Here is an 18763-nt window from a genome sequence, read left to right on the forward strand (position 1 = left end):
ATAGGCCATTTTAGGTAAATCAATCCTATAAAAATATTCCATTATGACTTCCAAGGAAGCCATAATATTTTGAAAATGAATCATCCAAGGGAATGTAACTTAAGCATAATATTTTAGAGTAATTTCTTTTCAGAAAATATATAGTATTTACATTGACTTGGTATTGATTACTTTCTAGGCATTCTACAGAATTCAACAGTTTAACAGGATTTCTGAGAAGGACCCACCTTACATTGAGGTGTTAAATCATAAACAGATGTTCTCTTAAGGTGCCAGAAAGTATAGTAAATTTTTATAGTAAAAAATTTTATATCATATTTTATATAAAATATATTTTCTATTTCTCTCCTAAGGAGAGGAAAAAACTGTAAAGCTATGGGGCACTGTGGAGGAAAGTTGCTGAGAGCATCTGAAAAAAGATAATTGTTTTCAATTTCTTGATTCTTTCTGAGCGTATCTAGTGTAGGTACTAGCATATGCTAGTAGCTTCTCGATAAATGTTAGCTGAATATACTGCACATGCTTAAAAATAAATGTTTCTTGGAGGAAGAAAAAAAATATTCCACTTCTTAAACAACCTTTGTCCCGGCTTCCATTCCTAAGCTACAGGAATCAAAAAAGCACTGTTGGTCACATCCCGGAAGAAAAGGAGATCATATTTTGCTGATGGGAACAGGATTAATATCCACATATAATAGTCAATCTATCTCCTGGGCTTTTGGTAATCAAAATCCAGGATAAATTCTAGCATACAAATCACTTAAAAACAAATAAGCTCTAACATCATGTTGAACCACTGTATTCTGTTGGAGCTTATTGTAAAAAAATATAAAATCAAGAATTCCTACCCGAACAAGTTTTTCTGAATCCCCTCTCCATTTGCTGACAATGGTAGATGCAGAAATGTTAAAGAAGGTGGTTTTACACTCCGTGGCCACAGCTTTAGCCAGTAAGGTCTTTCCTGTGCCTAGAGACACATGAGGATAAAATGCGAGTGACCCCCTGCACTCCATTCCTCTGCTCACAGATAGAAGTCAGTCTCCCAAGTGGAAAAGGAGGTGGCCATCCAGCGGTCCTTAGCCCCCCGCCTGAATGAGGACAGACAGGCCAGCTCACCCTCGGCATCCACACATCATACCAAGACCAAATCAGAAAGATTCCTTTACCTGGAGGACCATACAGCAGTAGACCTTTCCAGGGGGAAAGGATTCCCGTAAACAGCTGCGGATACTATGGAAACAAGGAACAAAGATGAGGTTTGGAATCAGTATGTCAGCCGGCACACCCTCAGCACAGACAAATGAAGGAAGCTGGGGAGAAACACAGCACAGCGAGTCAGGTCTCCCTTTTGTTGAGGCTCACTGCTTCTGTTTACATCTGATTTCTCCCCATTTTACTTTCACACATAATAGCAATGCCCGGCTTAATTTTTGTGGCTTTTAAAAGAGCCGTATTTGTTTTAAGGAAAACAAAGGCATATGTGGGTACTTTCCTTCTCTGTTACAGTAGTTATTTCCTACATACATAACATCATTTCTCCTGGAGTTCTGTGTACAGGGTATTTGGCAAAACTTTGGAATGTTGTGAACCAGGAATGCCCTTTAAGGTAAACACTAAAACCAACCAACAACGGTGTATGCGAATAACGCACAAAGCTATGGCAAAGCCTGATTTAGAAGTCGGGAACATTCAGTGCTCAATGCCTTGTGAGACAGTAACTCCAAGGAGGACATGCATGGACTTCCATATTCCACAAACTTCCATGATTCTCTCCCATTAGTTCAAATCCAGACAGCCGGGGGCAGTAAGTGGAGCTGATAGAGAACAAGGGAGAAGGAAAAACGATAGTAAAATTGTAACTAGCTCCTGTTTTCTTGCTGATGCTGTTGCCAAAATCTCCATGCCATCACACACAAAGCTTATGACACCATGGAGATGACATACCCAGAGCTCCAATGAGATGTCCATCCTTTCCCGGATGACTTTACTGTAGAGCCACTCAGAGGAAAGAGTGAATAAATTTCTACTAAATCTGAATGCCAGTATATTTCTTACCTCCCATGTCTGAATACAGGAAGAAAAGCCGGGGAGACCATCCAGATTTACTGATTTTTGTCTCATTAGACTAGAAGCAGCCAAAATTTAGGATCTGCATTCTTATCTCAGTGATAAGAATCAATAGATTATTCAATACAACAAATGTGTTATCTTGACTGCGGGAGATTACAGAAAATGGCCACAAATTAGCTGCAGCTCCTTCCACCGAGAGAGTATATTTCTCCGACACTAGAATCTGGACTTGGTCCTGTGACCTTGGCCAATGAAACATCAGCAAATATAAGAAGAGACTTGAAAATACAGGAACTATAAGAAGAGACGTGGAAAATGCTGCTGGAGTGGCACCGGCCCTTTCTTGCTTCTGTCTGGGAAGTCTGTGCCACCACGGAACACGACTGGGCCTGCCTGCTAGGGGAGGAGAGGCACGTGGACAAGTCTCAGTCATCCTGTCTACGCCAGCTTTCCCAGGCTCCAGCCCACACTGCCTACCGCCACCCCGACTGCCTACCAAATGCACGACGTCTTGGGGTGGTCTGTTATACAGCCACAGCTATGGGGTACAGACCTTCTCATCACCACACTTGCAAACCCAACATGGAATGTCTTGTTTTTGTTTTCCTTCCTGTTTCATGAACTGTCCGCACAAAGACTTGTCAGGAAAGAGCAGTGAGCATGATACAATGGCTTTCCTGGCCAGTGCCCTGGAAGGGGCTGCATGGTGTTTACAAAAAGTCAGAAACAGAACCCTAGATGAAGGGGGTCAAGGGGGAGGGCGATCTGTAGAAACAAAGTGAGAGACCCTCTCCTACAGGAAGCATTTCTACTACAGTAAGTATATTTTTAGGGAGGCAGGCTAATTTGAACCAATCTGTAGGAACTGACAAGTCTTAGATCTAAAATGATCACTTGAGCAGACCCCGCCTTGACCCAATATGTAACAGGATTTCGAACTGCCTGCAGTGGACTGGGCCTTGGTACTTCCGTGTTTAACCAAATACTGTGACACAGCCCAAAAGTTAAGGCGATGACAGAAGAGCATCCTGTCCTCTTCCTGATGGGTGTGTGACATACAGTTTGTCTGGTGGACAATGAACAGAAACCACCCCCAAGAGGCTTCCCATCCTTACCCTGATAGGGTACACAACAGCTTCCTTGACTAACTGCTTGGCTGCATCGAGTCCAATAATGTCATTCCACTTTATGTTAGGATTATGGAGATAAATGTCCTGCAATGCACATTTGATCATTTTGTTAAAACTAATGTTTTCCTCCACGGCTGTAATAAACACAGGAGCAGCAGAGTACTTGACTTACAATGGGGCATAAAGTGCTGGTGATAAAAACTCTTCATATTAGATACATGTGTATATATACATGGTAATTACGGGCTAGTTCACCAAAATGGATGCCATGAACACATTCAGTGACTTTTCCCCCAAGAGGAGATTGATGAGATAATACAGTACTTTTAAGAGGAAACAAAATCTCCTAACGATGGACTATACCTGTCTTCAGTCAATAGCAAACCATGCTGATTTATGACTGTAATCAAAGAAGCTACAGAATGTGCCTTCAAATTACACTGGCTTTTACTGCAAAACAGAGTTCCGAACCAGTGCCTGGCCTCCCCTGCTCCTTGCTCTCGCAAACGCTTTTTTGTGACCTAAGAGATAATGCTCCTCTGAAACCAATGTCTCCTTTCCCCCAGTGATCCCTCCCTACTTTCCATCAGGAGCAATTGCTTCTACAAAATTCAAGGAAGCCAACAAGCAAGCAAAAGTGCGGTTTGCCCTCTCCTAGTGGAACCCTGTAGCCACCATCCGGGACAATCAATTAAGGCAGCTTTTACTGATAACTAATTTACAGTTTCCAAACTTCAGTTCCACAGGACATCTCAGAACAGACACTCAGGGCCTTTGTTAGTAGAAGCTGTTCCAGGCGTAGTGAGTACCAAGAGTCATATCAGAAAAGGCTTCCTTTTAGAAGTCACTTTGAGTGACTATAGAACAATCTGGTAACTATTTTTATGTTCAGTTAATTTTTTTAAAGATCTATTTATGTATTTGAGAGAGTTTGTGTACCTGAATGGGGGGAGGGGCAGAGAGAGAGAGAATCTTCAAGCAGACTTCCTGCTGAGCGTGGAGACTACCTCAGGGCTCAATCTCTGGACAGTGAGATTATGACCTGAGCTGAAACCAAGAGCTGGACTTAAACTAAGCCACCCAGGCACCCGTATATTATCTAATTTTTAAATAATACATAAACATGTTTTAAAATATAAAAATATGTTTTTTCAGTGCTCGTGAGATGTTATGTCCCCATCCCTGTCCTCCCACATCCTTCCACCATGGCTGACCACTTTTATTAGCAAAAGTATTCATAGAAGTGGTAGTGCCTAATAGGTATGATCCTGTGATACAGCAACAGAGAAAGGACTCCGTCTTCCAAAAAACAAAACAAAACAAAACAAAACACAAAAAAACAAACAAACTTGGGAGAGCGCCCCCTATCTTTACATTGTGAATCTGCAGGCTAGCCTACCTCCAACTCACATTCTTTTTTTTTTTTTTTTTTAGATTTTATTTATTTATTTGACACAGAGAGACAGCAAGAGCAGGAGCACAAGCAGGAACACAGGCAGGGGGAGTGGGAGAAAAGCAGGCTTCCCGCCATGTGGAGCTCAACCCCAGGACCCTGGGGTCATGACTCATGCTGAAGGCAGAAGCTTACTGACTGAACCACCCAGGCACCCCCCCTCACATTCTTATTACCACAGTTTCTTAGGAAAAGCTTGGCACAGATGGGGGATTCATCTACCTTGGAATTCAAAGCATCCATATATCAGAGCAGTATTTCTTGTCCTCGTCTAGAGCAGATAGTGAGTTCCACATAGCAATGTTTAATTCCCTAAAAGGAAGTTCCTCCTTATAATAACAAAACTTATCAGTCATGAGGTGGTGATCTCCCCATCACTGTGAACATTCAAGCAGAGACTGGATGACTACTTCCCATGGTACTGTAGAAAAGATGCCAGGTGGAATCATTTGGGGCCAGTTCTACTCGACAGCTCTGTCATCACCAGTCATGTTGTCTTTTTGCAGAAACAGTAATGAGACTATTGATTTTTATGGGCATAATTTTTTTTTTCTCTGCTCTCCTTTGCATCCTAATTACCACAGCCTGGCTCCGACCTCATCCTCTCTCACTGGTAATAACTTGGAGAGCTGGTCTCCTCATCTCCATTTCTTTGCTCTCCATCCACCACACTGTCATTAGGACACACTAAAAGCACATTTGAGCATCCCGTTCTCCTGATGGACACCTCTCAAAGATTCCCCATGTCCTACAGGCCACTTCTAACCGTGGGCTAGCACTCACTGTGCCCTTACCCAGAAACTGTGACCTCTCTCTGCAGCCTCCTTCCCCACTGCTCCTTGTGGCTCATTCGGCTAAAAGCTGTACAGTTTTGCAGGCATGTTGTTTGACACAGAACCCTCCTCCCTCCCTCCTGTGCATTTCCATGTGCCTGTCTCTTGTGTATCTTCTTCCCTAATGCTTTCCCTACACTTTGACACAAAATACCCCTCCTTTTGTTCTCCTTACCCATGACATGAGAGACTCTTGTAGGCAAGGATTGTGTCTGATTCGTTCATCTTTGTGTTTCCACCCCCCAGCTTGATAGCTAATAAGGACAGGAAGAGCTGCCAAACAGAACAGCCAGAGCTAGGGAACCCTTAATCACTGCAGACAAGCTGTGCATCTTGGAGCATATTAAACATCTCTCAGAGTCTGCCTAGGTTCTAGTCTTTCATTAAATATGAGATTGCTGGATATCAGAGAAGTGTCCTGTAACTCAGGAAGGTATTCTGTTCCCAAGGAACATGTTCAAAGTCACATGGCTAGAAAGAGAAGGATAAAGAAATCACATCCAGCTCAACTGATTCCAGAGCCAGTGTTACTGACCAGGAGACTTCACTGCTTTTAAATTCTGGAGGGTAGGGAGGTAAGTGGGGGTATGGGGTAACTGGGTGATGGGCAGTAAGGAAGGCATGTGGTGTGATGAGAACTGGGTATTACATGCAACTGATGGATCACTGAACTCTACATCTAAAAGTAATGATGTGCTGTATGTTGGCTAACCGAATTTAAATTTTAAAGAAAGAAGAAAATTAAATAAATTCTGGAGGGTAAGCTTAAAAATCAGTAGTCCAGATGATAAACTCTTTACTACTAATCTTGTTTTTTGTGGAAATTTCCAATTATGAAATCATCAGACTGCCAACATCTGTGTTTCTAGACTTTGACTGTTGAAACCAGACACAGGTATGCTCTTTCCTTCTCTAAGAGGCTTTCTTTCCTTAACTCTTGGCTCTGCTCTAAAACCTTTCACCTGTCCCTTCCCTTCTAAGTCTTTTTCCCTTTTGGTTTTCTTGGCCTCTGTAGTGAGATGGTGGGCTTTTTGTATTGTAATTTTATGATTCTATAATTTATTTATCATGCATTATTGTGCCTCTAAACAATATGAGTGCCTTTGCAAGTGGGGGCACTTTATAAATAAATGATCATATTTATTGTTATTAATAAAAGAAGCAGCCCACAATGCTCCAGGAGCCCCAATCCGCCTCCGTAAATTTGTGAATTGAATATCAGATCTTACCCGGCTCACCACGGCTGCCAACTCTCGCATCTCACTATTCATGCCAATAAATGCACTCAGAGGTTTCAACAATCGTTCCTGATGGTGGGAACAGAAAGCTTTACGTTACAATATTCCTCATAATTTAGAAAGCGAAAGGGGGCATGGATCTCGGTGACATAAGTGACAGCAGGCTGCTGTGACCTTCGATTTGATCTCAGGGTTTCTCTGGACTCAAAATTATCTTTCTGAAGTTTGTCTGGAGGTTGGCAGTTTGCAATGTCACATCTTAGCCACTTACTGAGGGGTCTGGGTTACAGTCAAAGCTGTTCAAGCCAAGTTCACTGGTTGCTCCTTTGATGGCATCTGTGAGCAGGCCTCGGAAGTCAACGATTTGGCCCTGAAACGGAGTAATAGTTACTTACACCATTAAGACCTGGGGGAAGACTGTCCCTAAGAGCTCAGCTTCAGTAAATCAAGACACATTTATGTATCCTGGTATATAGGGCAAACTTAGGGTGAGGCCTTAAAAAGGACCTGCACTAATCATGAATGAGATGATTTCTTCAAGTTGGACACTCTAGAAAAGAAAATTAAGTTGCAGATAAACCCTTCGGAATGAAGTTGCTTGAATGAAAACTCACAGGCATTTTTCTAACACCATGCCCTCTGCTTCCTTCCAGGTCTGCCTCCCCTACATCGTCTGGTTCTTTGAAACATCCCACATCCAGGAAGAATCCACTGGCACAAGAGTGACAGTAGCTTCCACTTACTTACAGCCATGTACCTTCTCTACTCAGTAGAGTCCCAGGTTACAAGTGGCTTAAGGCCAGAATTCAAACCCAGATGTCTGTCTCCCATCCTCCCCGTAGCCCTTGCCGTTCCCTCAAGGGACAGGCCGAAAGAAGAAGCAAGGATGCATGCAGAAAACAAAACAGTAACAGCAGTAGCCAGCACACACAGATATATGTGCAGACCTCCATGTTATACATCGGGCACGAGGCTAACACTCTCTGTTCAAGATATTTAAAGCAGGCACTGATTATTTCCATTTTCGGGAGAAAGAGAAATGAGGCTTGGAAAGATTGAGCAACTTGCCCAAGATCACACAGCTGGTAAAGTCTGGGCAGGGTTTTGAACCTAGGCAAACTGACTAGTGCCTTTAAGAACATGCCTACTAAATTTGTAGGGGGTCCAGGAATGCCGAAGCTAGGGGCCCTAACATGGCCATGATAGGCCCATTTTGGAGATGGGCCCCTGGCCATATACCCTCATTCAGTTTATGAACATTTGTAGTGCTAAGGAGAAACCCATCTGCATTTTAAGGATACTCTCTTCAGGACATTTCTGCTGGAAAGAGAATTTATGACCAGACTCCTTCAAAGGTTAAGTGTTGGGTTAAAGAGTCCCTTCCTTGTGACCTGATCAGAAACGACTATTCATATCAACAGGAGATGTTCATGGGAGAAACTAGGGCCACAGAATTACTAGGCCAAAGTGACTCAAAACACAATGACACTGGCAGAGGTAAACCAGGAAGCATTTCTCCACAGGAGGCACTGATCTGAACGCATCATAAGCAGCGATCACCCGTATCACCGACAACCTTCCAGGGAGCCACTGGAGGCCAGTGAGAGCTCCTTAACTTCCAGGGAGATGCTTCCAGCTCCCCCTTCAGGCACACACAGCCAGAGTCTCGTTTATCCAAGAAGAGCTGGCCAGAGCTAAATCCAATGTCCTGTAGTCTGAGAACTTCCCAGAGAAAGAACGATGGCTCTTACAAGGAGTACAACCCCGGAAGTTACAGTCAAGAGAAATCTGTTGATGTTGATACTGCTTCTTCTCATCCTCAAAGGACATGTGTTAACTGGCCTTTTGCCTCCATCTACCCAGTCTGAGTCTTTTCTGTCTGAGCCGCTCTTATTGATGGATCAAGACATGAGGTTCATTATGAAAGGGGTAGAGCTATCTATTAGGGACAATATCCACCCTGTTTCTTTTTTATTTTTTTTTTAAGATTTTATTTATTTATTAGACAGGCAGAGATCACAAGCAGGCAGAGAGGCAAGCAGAGAGAGAGGGGAGAAGCAGGCTCACCACCAAGAAGAGAACCCGATGTGGGAGTCGATCCCAGGACCCTGAGATCATGACCTGAGCTGAAGGCAGAGGCTTTAACCCACTGAGCCACCCAGGTGCCCCTATCCACCCTATTTCAACTGAGGTTTCTTGGCTCACATGAAATGACACTCAAGCCTAGAGCCACACCTCCAGGGAGGAAAGGGGCCACTACTAGTCAGGTACCACACACAGAGAGGAAGAGAAGGATGTGTGTGCCACCATAACTCCTTCAGTAACCCAGAACACCAATGTTTCCCATTTCAGTCCCAGGACGTTTAAGCTGACAGTGACGTTAGAAGCCAAACCCCTGAGCTTACAAATAGGGAGACTTGAGCTTCTTAGAGATGGGGCTGTTCCTTCTAGACCATTCATCCAGAAAGGAGATTCAGACCAGAACCCCAGGGCTCAACCCCCCAGCCAGTGCTCTCCTCAGCTCACCTCACAGCCAGGCTCTGACCATTCTGTATTAGCTTTTCTATTTGACAAAGTTAACATTTTTTATTTTCGTTTTTAGAAAGAAAAGCAATTTCCCATTTTGGTGCTATGTTCAAGAATTCTACTTACTTTTTGTGGGCGGACGTTTTCTTCTCCACTGCCTTTGTTGATTCCTGATATGCTCAAGCCAAAGTCAGCACTCTCCGCGTGGGAATTATTGACAGCCTCCTGAAGAAAGAGGAAGACAGTGAGAAGTCAGCCATGGAAAGCAAGTGACAGATGCTGGTGGAAACTGCCCATTCCATCATCCAAAATTCACACATTGGCTCTCAGTTCAGTGAAAGGAAACCCCGTGTGTAACTGGGCCACTTCTGTGTAGTCCCAGCAAGATGAATTCACTCCCTGCCTGAGCCGTGTGGGAAGAGCTGTCAGTGGAAGCCATGGGCTCCAAGCAGCTTTTCCAGTGAAGGAAACCATATGGTGCCTCAACCCAGACCCACTCACTGACTTTTCTTTTGTGACCAGAGGTGTGTGATGTGGGAGGGGCTGAGTTTGGAGATGGAGCAGAGCTGATATTCAACCCGCCACCTGTGGATTTCTCCTGCCCCATCTCACCCCCCTCCCCTCCCCCTGAGGCAGATTACACTGGCCAGGAGTGTACAACCTCTTTGAGAGGGAGAGATTCCTTCCGACAACTGAATTTCATGATTAAATGCCTTTCTATACCGCCAGGCATCTCTGACAGCCATTCTTGCCATTCCTTTTCACAATTTCTTTTTTTTTTTTTTTAAGATTTTATTTATTTATTTGACAGAGAGAGGTCACAAGTAGGCAGAGAGGCAGGCAGAGAGAGAGAGGGGGAAGCAGGCTCCCTGCTGAGCAGAGAGCCCGATACTGGGCTCAATCCCAGGACCCTGGGATCATGACCTGAGCTGAACGCAGAGGCTTAACCCACTGAGCCACCCAGGCACCCCCTCCTTTTCACAATTTCACTCGGTTTTCTTTCCTCTGAAACCTGGTATATTTGTCTGAACCCAAGAGCTTCTAGGTATGGATCCCCTGAGTCAGGAGCCATTGATCTCACCCACCTGCTGGGCTCTTGCCTTTTCTCCCCACCCTGTTCCTGAGATCGTCCAGTGTGGAGGTACAGAGGGGGGCCAACCATGTGTGCTTTGGAAAAGCCCATGGAATGGAGGAGCCATTTCTGACTAATCTTTGGCCTCATCCTGGATGTGCTTTGGGACAGGAAGACTTGTCACCTACAGTTACCTTAAATGGAATGATTGAGCATTGTAGCAACCAGGCCCCCTGCTCTTTCTGGGTCCAGGGCTCACCCCTCAAAGCCTGTCATCCAGGACTCTGACCAGGGGGGTAAGGCTAAGGGGAGGAAGGAGACCTCCCACTCAAATTAGAAGACATTAGGAAGACTGGAGATTTGCCTGCGGTTTTAATCCAGAAGAAAATCTACAATTTAACACAATCACACAGCATTTTAAAAGCATATGTCCTTGAATAAATAAATGTGACTTTTTTTCTTGGAGCAATTTCTCAGCCACCTGTAATTTTACCAACACCAAGCAAAGCTGTCCAGACCTGTTTAGGATGCTCCTTACGGAGGGATTTGGCATCCCCTGATTTCCCCGCTGTGGTTCTGGACCGTGGCCTCTGCTGACTGATCTTGGGAAGATTTTGACAGCTGTCACTCATCACTCTAGGGAAGGGAACAAAGACCTTGGAGGAAATTATCTTAACCACTTAACTTGAGGTAACTAAACAACTTGTGTAGCACCTTAAAAAAAAAAAAAAAAAAGCATTCTGGAAAGATAGGCCTATGCCCCAGTTGGAGCCTCCATCTGCCCTGTCCTTCCACCTCATCCATCCTGGCTCTGGCTTGCTCCAGGCTACCCCTTGGGGTCCTCCAAGACCAGGCTAGAGTGTCTACCTCCTCCCAGACACCCCTGACCTCCTCTTCCTTTCCCCACATGCCACCCAGCCCCAGCCCTTCTGCACATAGCTCTGTATTTCAAGAACACATGGCTTCGTAAGCATTTCTCCAACATTCCCACTTCCCTTAAACAACAGTAGCAGACCAGGGGGCAGGTTGTGGGGAGATAAGAGAAAGCCTAGGCATTTGCCAGTGGTTTTGGTCTGGTGTGTGGGGTGTACCTAGAGGGGATCTGCGGAAGGGAAGCAGACCTTACCTCATCTCTTTTGTCACAGATCTTCACATTTGCAAAACAAATGTTCACCAAATATTGTTTACTTAAAGCAAAACAAATCAATGGGGCTGGAAATTCAGAGAGTGGCTGCCTCTGGTGGAGATGGGGAGTATTGGCTGGAAAGGGAGCCTATTGGGAGGCGGGGGGTGCTGGGGTGTGGCACTTAGAAGAGCATATATGGGTTTGCAGCATGTGTGTGTATATATGTGTTGGATGGCATATATGTTATATGTTTTACCTACATCAATGCAAAAGTAAAATAAATTTATACATGAGGTCCTCACCATGAGACCTAAAATTCAGTACTGGAATATTGTTGGATAGGAGATGGAATCAGAGAGAGGCAGGACTGCATGCAGGGCACCCCATAGCAGAAGTTGTTTAGTTTTCTCAGTTCCTTTGTCCTTACACGTGAGATGTGTTTGCAGGAGTTTCACTGGAAGCGTGTCTCCCATGTTCTAAGGGGTCTCAGAGAGCAGCTATTTCTCCATGTCTTTGCCGAGAAAGAAAAAGTTGTTTGTGTCTAATGTAAACAGATGTTTGGCCACCAAGACCGCCCACACCAGTGATACCCCCAGTGTCCATATGCGATGACCCCAGAGTTCACCCACAGGGGTAAGTGTCCTAAGAAGTGTATGGCATTTATTTTTCATCTGTAAATTAGGAATAAAAAAGCCTGTCCCTCAGGCCTTTAGCTGGCACAAAAATGAAATTATCTAGGAAATGAATACCAAACATTTTACAAGTGTAAACCCTTATTAATAGTATTGATTTAAATGAAGTGAGGTCATATATATATATATATATATATATATATACACACACACATACACTTGCCTAACGTCATTGCAGGGCTGGCAACTGGAAGTCTGATTCCCCACTCTGATTTCCCTTTAGAGGCAAGTGATTCACAGATTTGCTTTAACACAATCAAAGACAAGTGCTTAATGTGCAGAGCAGCGTGATTCATTTCCTGTCAGCTCTAATGACTGTAGAATTCTTCCTAATATGAAACCAAACTCACCCTACTGTAACTTTATTTGCCACTCCCAGGTGTGCCTTGTGGAATTCTACAAAGAAGGCTCAATCCTCTTTAGAGAGTGAAGACTGGTACCATGTTGTTCTAGGGGCACCTCCTCCCCAAGTCTTCCATTCTCCAAGCTAAACATCACCAACTTTCTGGTCATTTTTAAGACTACCTTGCTCCGAGAGTCATCCTCATCCTGGTCACTTTTCCCTTGTCCACTGTCTTCTGACCAGAACAGTCACCTCCCACTCTGTGGACACTGCATTTCCACTGAGGCCAAGATCACACGGGCAATCACATCACTCTGCTGACTTACACCGCATTTTTGTTAACTCAAATTTCTAGGTCTCTGATTTTGTAATGAAGGAGCTCTTTGTCTTAATCTTTGGTTAGAGCTTATACCTTATTTCGTTCAATTTCATCTTGTTATTTTGGGTTCAACTTCCAAATTGTCAAGATTTTTTTGACATCCTAATTCTGTTACCCATCCCATGAAATAACCATACCTCCCCTGGGTCATGGGCAAATCGGTACACTGGGAGCTTGCTCTCTGGTGTGAGATGCGCAAATTAGGAAAAGGTACTTTCATTTGTTAATGGCCAGTCTCATGACACAACCTCTCGTTTCAATATCTGTCTTCAATTATAAAATTATAAACAGCATTCATTACTTTCCTAATTATCCTTCCTGACTCCAGCCATTTGCCGGCTGACCTCTATGGTTGCCGTGTACAAACACTTACTCGGAGAGGAGCTGCAGACACCTAAGCTGCCAAGCTCCATCCCTAAAGAGAAGCAAAGTGCTCAGAAGACACTCGCTCATGGAATGTTCTGCCACACAGGGAATGCTGGGGAAGTTCCAGGCATGAGTGGCTGGAAAATAATCAGAATCCAAATGCATGCCAAAGCTGGCCCCTTAAAATGCTCCTCACCATTTCTGCTCAAAAGTAATTATTGGGGGCGCTGGGTGGCTCAGTCAGTTAAACCTCTGCCTTTGGCTCAGGTCATGACCCCAGTGTCCTGAGATGGAGCCACGCATCAGCCTCCTTGCTCAGCGGGAGCCTGCTTCCCCCCTCCCTCTGTCTGCTGCTCCCCCTGCTTGTGCTCACTCTCTCTTTGTCAAATAAATAAAATCTTTAAAAAGTAGTTATCATTCATTGTCAGAGTCTGACTAGCTTTATGGAAACTATAAATAAAAGGATAACACTTTGATCAAAACAATAAAACCGTTCCCAAAGAAGAGCACAAAGCAAAGGTAGCCTCAGGCAGAACATTATTATCATGAAGCATGCATGGGGCCCTCTACATGTGGGGACCTCACTTTGGGTCAGAAACTTGCTCCAAGTAGGTGAGTAGCAGAGCCAGGAATTGAACCTGGATCTTTTCATCTCTGAGGTCTATACCCTTCATAGCACAGAGCTTGGAAAGAGCACCAACGAATGCAGTTAATTGTGATAAAACCAGGAGAACCAACAGACAGTGACCCATATCCTGGGCACCTGTAACATGAGAAGAACCCATGGCTGGGCCCACCAAGGTCACAGGACCATAGTCTGCAATTGCTGGTAGACAGACATGGAGCTGAGCTGGAGAATCTTCTGGAAAGGGGTCCCACAAACTCCTAGAGTTGGGTTGACTAAGACGAATTACCATTCATCTTACCTTCTGGTCTTCCCTCCACTTCTCTGTGGTAAATTATTTTCCACTGTGACAAAACAAATATTGGGAGGAAAAGGAAAGTTAATTTTTAAGAGAAAGTGATTTGTCAGTAATGTTTGTCCTCTCACATCGTTCTTAAAATTTGTGTTACAGCCTTGTAGAATCTGGGAAGTCAAAGCTATTCTCACATAGAAAGAAGTGAAACTACCAGCAAAGAGAAAGAAGCCCATGTTTGCCAAGAATTTCCACACCGAGGAGGATCCCAAAGCCCTCAGATATGAAACGTGTTGGAAACCATGAACCTGGTGGCGACCTCAATGTGGGCCAGGTGACAGTAATCATTTCAAGTTTTCATGAACTTGACACCATTTTGCTGTGGTCTGTGGGACACCAGGGCAATTCCATGGAGACTTATCAGTTGTACTCTGCCAATTTACCTTAAAATAAACACACTGTGCCCAGTATCCCAGGAGACTATGGTTCCAAGTTAGATCAGAACAGAAATCTAGAGAGTAGATTGTGTCAGCGATAGTCCTGGTGGCTCAGTGGTTAGGCATCAGTGTTTTCTCTGCCAAAACCCAGATCCAACACTCGGCCAAGGACTTGGGAGCTCTGAACGCTGCACTGGAAAGGAACTCACATAAAATATCCCCTCCAGCTAGGAGAATCGCCCCCGGCTATTTTTAATTGACATTCCTCTCAGTTTCCTGGTCCCCACATGAAATGTTAAAGTCTGTGGCTTAACAAGTGCCTTGTAAACAGGACAATGATCTCCCTTGGTTTATAATTACTTCCCCCACTTACAGACTTCTAAGTCAATGTTACTACAAAACATAGGGCCCACACTTTAGATCTTTCCTCCAGCCAGCCTCCTTGACTGCTAACCTATACTGGGTCTTTACATTCTATTGATCATTATCTGGATTGATGGCTTTCAAAAGCATTTCATTATCTATACATGAGCTATTAGCTTCACCAATACTCATTTTCATGTTATTTTCAAGATAGATAATAGGTCTTCCTAACAACAACAACGAAAAAGTCTTCTGTCATTTATCCTCTTCCAACAGCTCTTTTCAACTCTAAAGAAATGAAAGTAGTGTGGGTCTTCTAAAAAGTACCTGTGATACACAGGGGTTTTGCACTCCTTGTCCTAAAATATATATTCCTTGAACAAATAGCAGCATGGCTATAGGGACATCATGGCCCAGACAATCACACTGACATTATCTGTATAGGATCTACTAGAGGCTACATGGTCTTTCTGGTCTATTCTTTCAGTGCAGGGTGGCAGTAGCATCCATCTGGGGACACAATGAGGAAGAAACACCAATCTTAAAGATGAGAGAAAACCTTATTTCTAGAAAATAGCCATGTACCTGTGTCTGATGATGCCTTTTTGACAATTTTGGGATATTTCTGAAATTTTACAAAATAGTAGCTCTCATACTCCATCAAAATAGTTTCAAGGTCAATGTTGTCACAAACTTCAAAGCGTCGTAACCCCAGTTTAGTTTCTTGCTCCAAAGCATTGGCTGCATCCATGTATCTGGCCATTTCACAGAAGAAAAAAGCAAAACAAAAGAATTGACTCTGGGTGAAATGAATAAAGGCAAACAGGCACGACAAGTCTAAACATGTTCAATACAAATAGTAAGCTTATGTCAAATGGTACATTAGATGACAGTAGGATACATGATGTTCACCTATAGAGTAAGAAGCCCCACATACGGTAAAGACATGCACTTAGTGTTTTTCAAAGCAGTTGCCTCGGGAAGTTACATACTTACTCTAATGATGTCATCATTGTTCAAAATGTTTTTGGAAGTGCTTAAAAGTCAAATAAGGAAATCAACTAAGAAAATGTTTTGTGCTTTACCTTTACTCATTTTTAGCCTAAAGTGGGTATTTGCCCAACTCGATTACCTGTTTATTCACCGGCACTCCTTTTAGATAACATCGGGCAATTGATAAACCCAAATTCAACCTCAAGAGGCAAGATCTGCCATGATTTTGAAGCAATTGAAAAGGGTAGGTTTTGAGTTTTGAAGGAAATTCTGAAACTATGTTGATCAATATCACTGAGGGAAATTTAGCATAAGAAGACATCATCGGCTTGGATGTATTATTCCTGGTAGTGTTTTCTTTAGTCACACGTGACACTAGCAGCTGTCTGGGGATGTAAGGACTGTCTTCACCAGGAGTTCTTCACTGTCATTTTTAACCTGTTCAGTTGTAGGGCCGTCCAACTTCAGTGGTCTTAGCAATAAAAACAAATGCTTTGTCTCACTCTGAAAGTGGAAAGACTGTCCAGGTCTTAATCTTAGCTCTTGGCTTCTTATTGAAACCAACAACTCTCTCCTGAAAAAGTGTGCAGATATGCACAAGTTAACATACAGTTTCATCCAAGGACCTCAGATTAAGAATTCCTGCTGCAGGACAGAGTTCTTGCTGTTTGATTCCAATCTGGGAAAGTAGAAGAAAACGTTATTTATTATGCTCTCTTCCTGCCCCAGACTCAGGTCAGTTGGAAGCCTGGACTTTCTTAAACCAGGTGGCCATGATTATTTCCGGTGACCCTGCTAATTTTAAAGACATTGTAAGTGTCAATTGATAGTCGACCTCTGATCTTTCTGTCTACCTAATTGTTCCACTTAGCTCATGCCCTTTCCTTCTTTCTTTTCTTTCTGTCTGCACCTGCTAGAACATCCTCGTCCGTCGTGTCTCTCTATCCATACGCCATACGTAGTCCATCCTCCATACATCTTTCAAGACCAGCTCGCATCACCTTCTCTACAAAGCTTTTTCTGCTTGTTTATTTCAATCCACTATAATCTATCCTCTTTGTGAAGGTAAATTCTTAGTATTTTGTTAAGGGCAGGTCTACTTTTCTGAAAGTTTACCTCTCATCTTGAGAATCCACTCATAAGTACCTTAACCAAGGGATTCTCAGGACAATGAGCAACTCTAGTCGAATTTTCATGAATGCGAGATGCAGGGGGCCATCTTGTGGCCGAAAGGGGAAATGCATGCTTTGTGAATAACAGTAAGCACTGTAGCAGAAGGATAAACTGCGCTGACTTTTCTTTGTTTTCACAGTTCTTCCTGATACAGTGCCTTCGCTCGGTTGACACCTGGGGCTGGATAACCCTGTTGTGGGTTGCTGTTGCGTGCATGGAAGGATGTTTAGCAGCATCCCTGCTCTCTACCCCCAGGTGCCTTTGTGGCAGTCAAAAAACGTCTCCTGACATTGCCAAATGTCCCCCAAGGGGCAAAATTACCCCAGTTGAGAACTGCTGCGTTTACTTGAAAGTTCAAGCCCTAAGTCTAAAACCCAAATATTTTCTTCCTGGCCGAGGCTTGGAAAGAAAGAAAACTCAAAAGTAAACAGTGGATGAGCTCTCTTCCTCACAAAACCCAGAACACCTTCAGCCTTCATGGCAAGGGCTTGCACGTTTCTGAATCAGGTAGGTGGCCAAACTCAAACGCTTCCCCATTTCCTCTCCTGCCAGTCAACAAATGGCATTACCCAGAAAAGAGAGTCAAGCACAGGTCATCAGGTAAATGCGATACCTTTATTTTGAGGGAAGGAGAATTGAGGACTAAGAGCATTATCTCTGTGTAGATACTCAGCAGTGGGACCCCGGGGAATCTTATTTGATAGGGCTGAAACCTGAATGGAAAAGGGAAGGTATTTCAGGAACAGGGTAGCTTTGTTAAAATTTTCAAATGCGTAATGGGAATAATATCTATGTAAATGAGGCAATAAAAGTCTGTGTCTGTGTTGCTGAACATGAGGGCATCGGTAGGCAGAGCACAAGGGATTTTTAGGGCGAAGCTATTGGATATGATACTGCAATGCCAGATCTATGACATTATGCATTTGTCAAAGCTCACGGAATTATACAGCCCAAGAGTAAACCCTGATGGAAACTATGGACATCAGCTAACATTAATGTAGCAAAATCGGTTCTCCAGTTGTGACAAAGGTACTATGCCAATACAAGAGGTTAATAATAGGGGAGACTGGCTTGGGGGATTCCCAGTAGGTGGGAACTCTCTATACTTTCTGCTCAGTTTTTCTATAAATAGAAAACTATTCTAAAAAATAAATTCTATGAACTATTTTGTTAAGTGTGTATCTGGAAAAGTGGGGGTCAGGGAGAGAGGATTCATCTCTGTAAACATTTGTAATGTCACATACCCTTCTTGTGTTAAGTAATGCAAAATCAAAATAAGGAGATTTTTTCGCCGTGCTTCTGTCCTCATCTCACACTGTGAACAAAAAGGAAAATTTAGATGGGATGACAATGAGACAGAACACTCTTTTTAGAGCAATAAACCGCAGAAGGAAAATGTAACCTGTCAAAACCAAGAAGCAGGACTTAAAGGCTGGAAGGCAGTTTGAGGTCTCTAAGGATATATAAAGTTATTTTCCATTGTCTTCTTCTTAGAGCTGCCTTCTCATTTGCAAACTGAAGGTATGATGATTTCAATTAGAATTGTACTTTACTAGTCAACTTCTTACAGCCAAGCTAATTGGCATCTTATTGCTCCAAACTGCAAAGAAGCAAATATATACACTCCTATTTGGGCCAGGTTAAGGAGAGTG

General features: G+C 43.5%; 1 protein-coding gene across 3 annotated transcripts in view; it reads right to left on the minus strand.

Moving 5' to 3' along the window:
- The window catches only part of KATNAL2 (katanin catalytic subunit A1 like 2), a 75054-nt gene that overhangs the window by 24959 nt on the left and 31332 nt on the right, over window positions 1–18763 (minus strand). For 2 of the 3 annotated variants that reach the window (XM_044243043.1, XM_044243045.1), the window contains exons 2-10: window positions 15531–15700; window positions 14155–14197; window positions 10841–10958; window positions 9377–9475; window positions 6996–7094; window positions 6716–6793; window positions 3186–3284; window positions 1167–1230; window positions 849–967 (exon numbers count right to left, since the gene is read on the minus strand). In XM_044243043.1, the coding sequence (XP_044098978.1) occupies window positions 849–967; window positions 1167–1230; window positions 3186–3284; window positions 6716–6793; window positions 6996–7094; window positions 9377–9475; window positions 10841–10958; window positions 14155–14197; window positions 15531–15696 (885 nt within the window). In that variant the 5' untranslated portion in view covers window positions 15697–15700. Of the gene's footprint in view, window positions 1–848; window positions 968–1166; window positions 1231–3185; window positions 3285–6715; window positions 6794–6995; window positions 7095–9376; window positions 9476–10840; window positions 10959–14154; window positions 14198–15530; window positions 15701–18355; window positions 18427–18763 lie in introns of all 3 variants that reach the window. The other variant, XM_044243042.1, reaches the window with a different exon arrangement.

Source organism: Neovison vison, chromosome 3 (assembly GCF_020171115.1).
Source record: "Neovison vison isolate M4711 chromosome 3, ASM_NN_V1, whole genome shotgun sequence".
NCBI classification, from domain to species: domain Eukaryota; kingdom Metazoa; phylum Chordata; class Mammalia; order Carnivora; family Mustelidae; genus Neogale; species Neogale vison.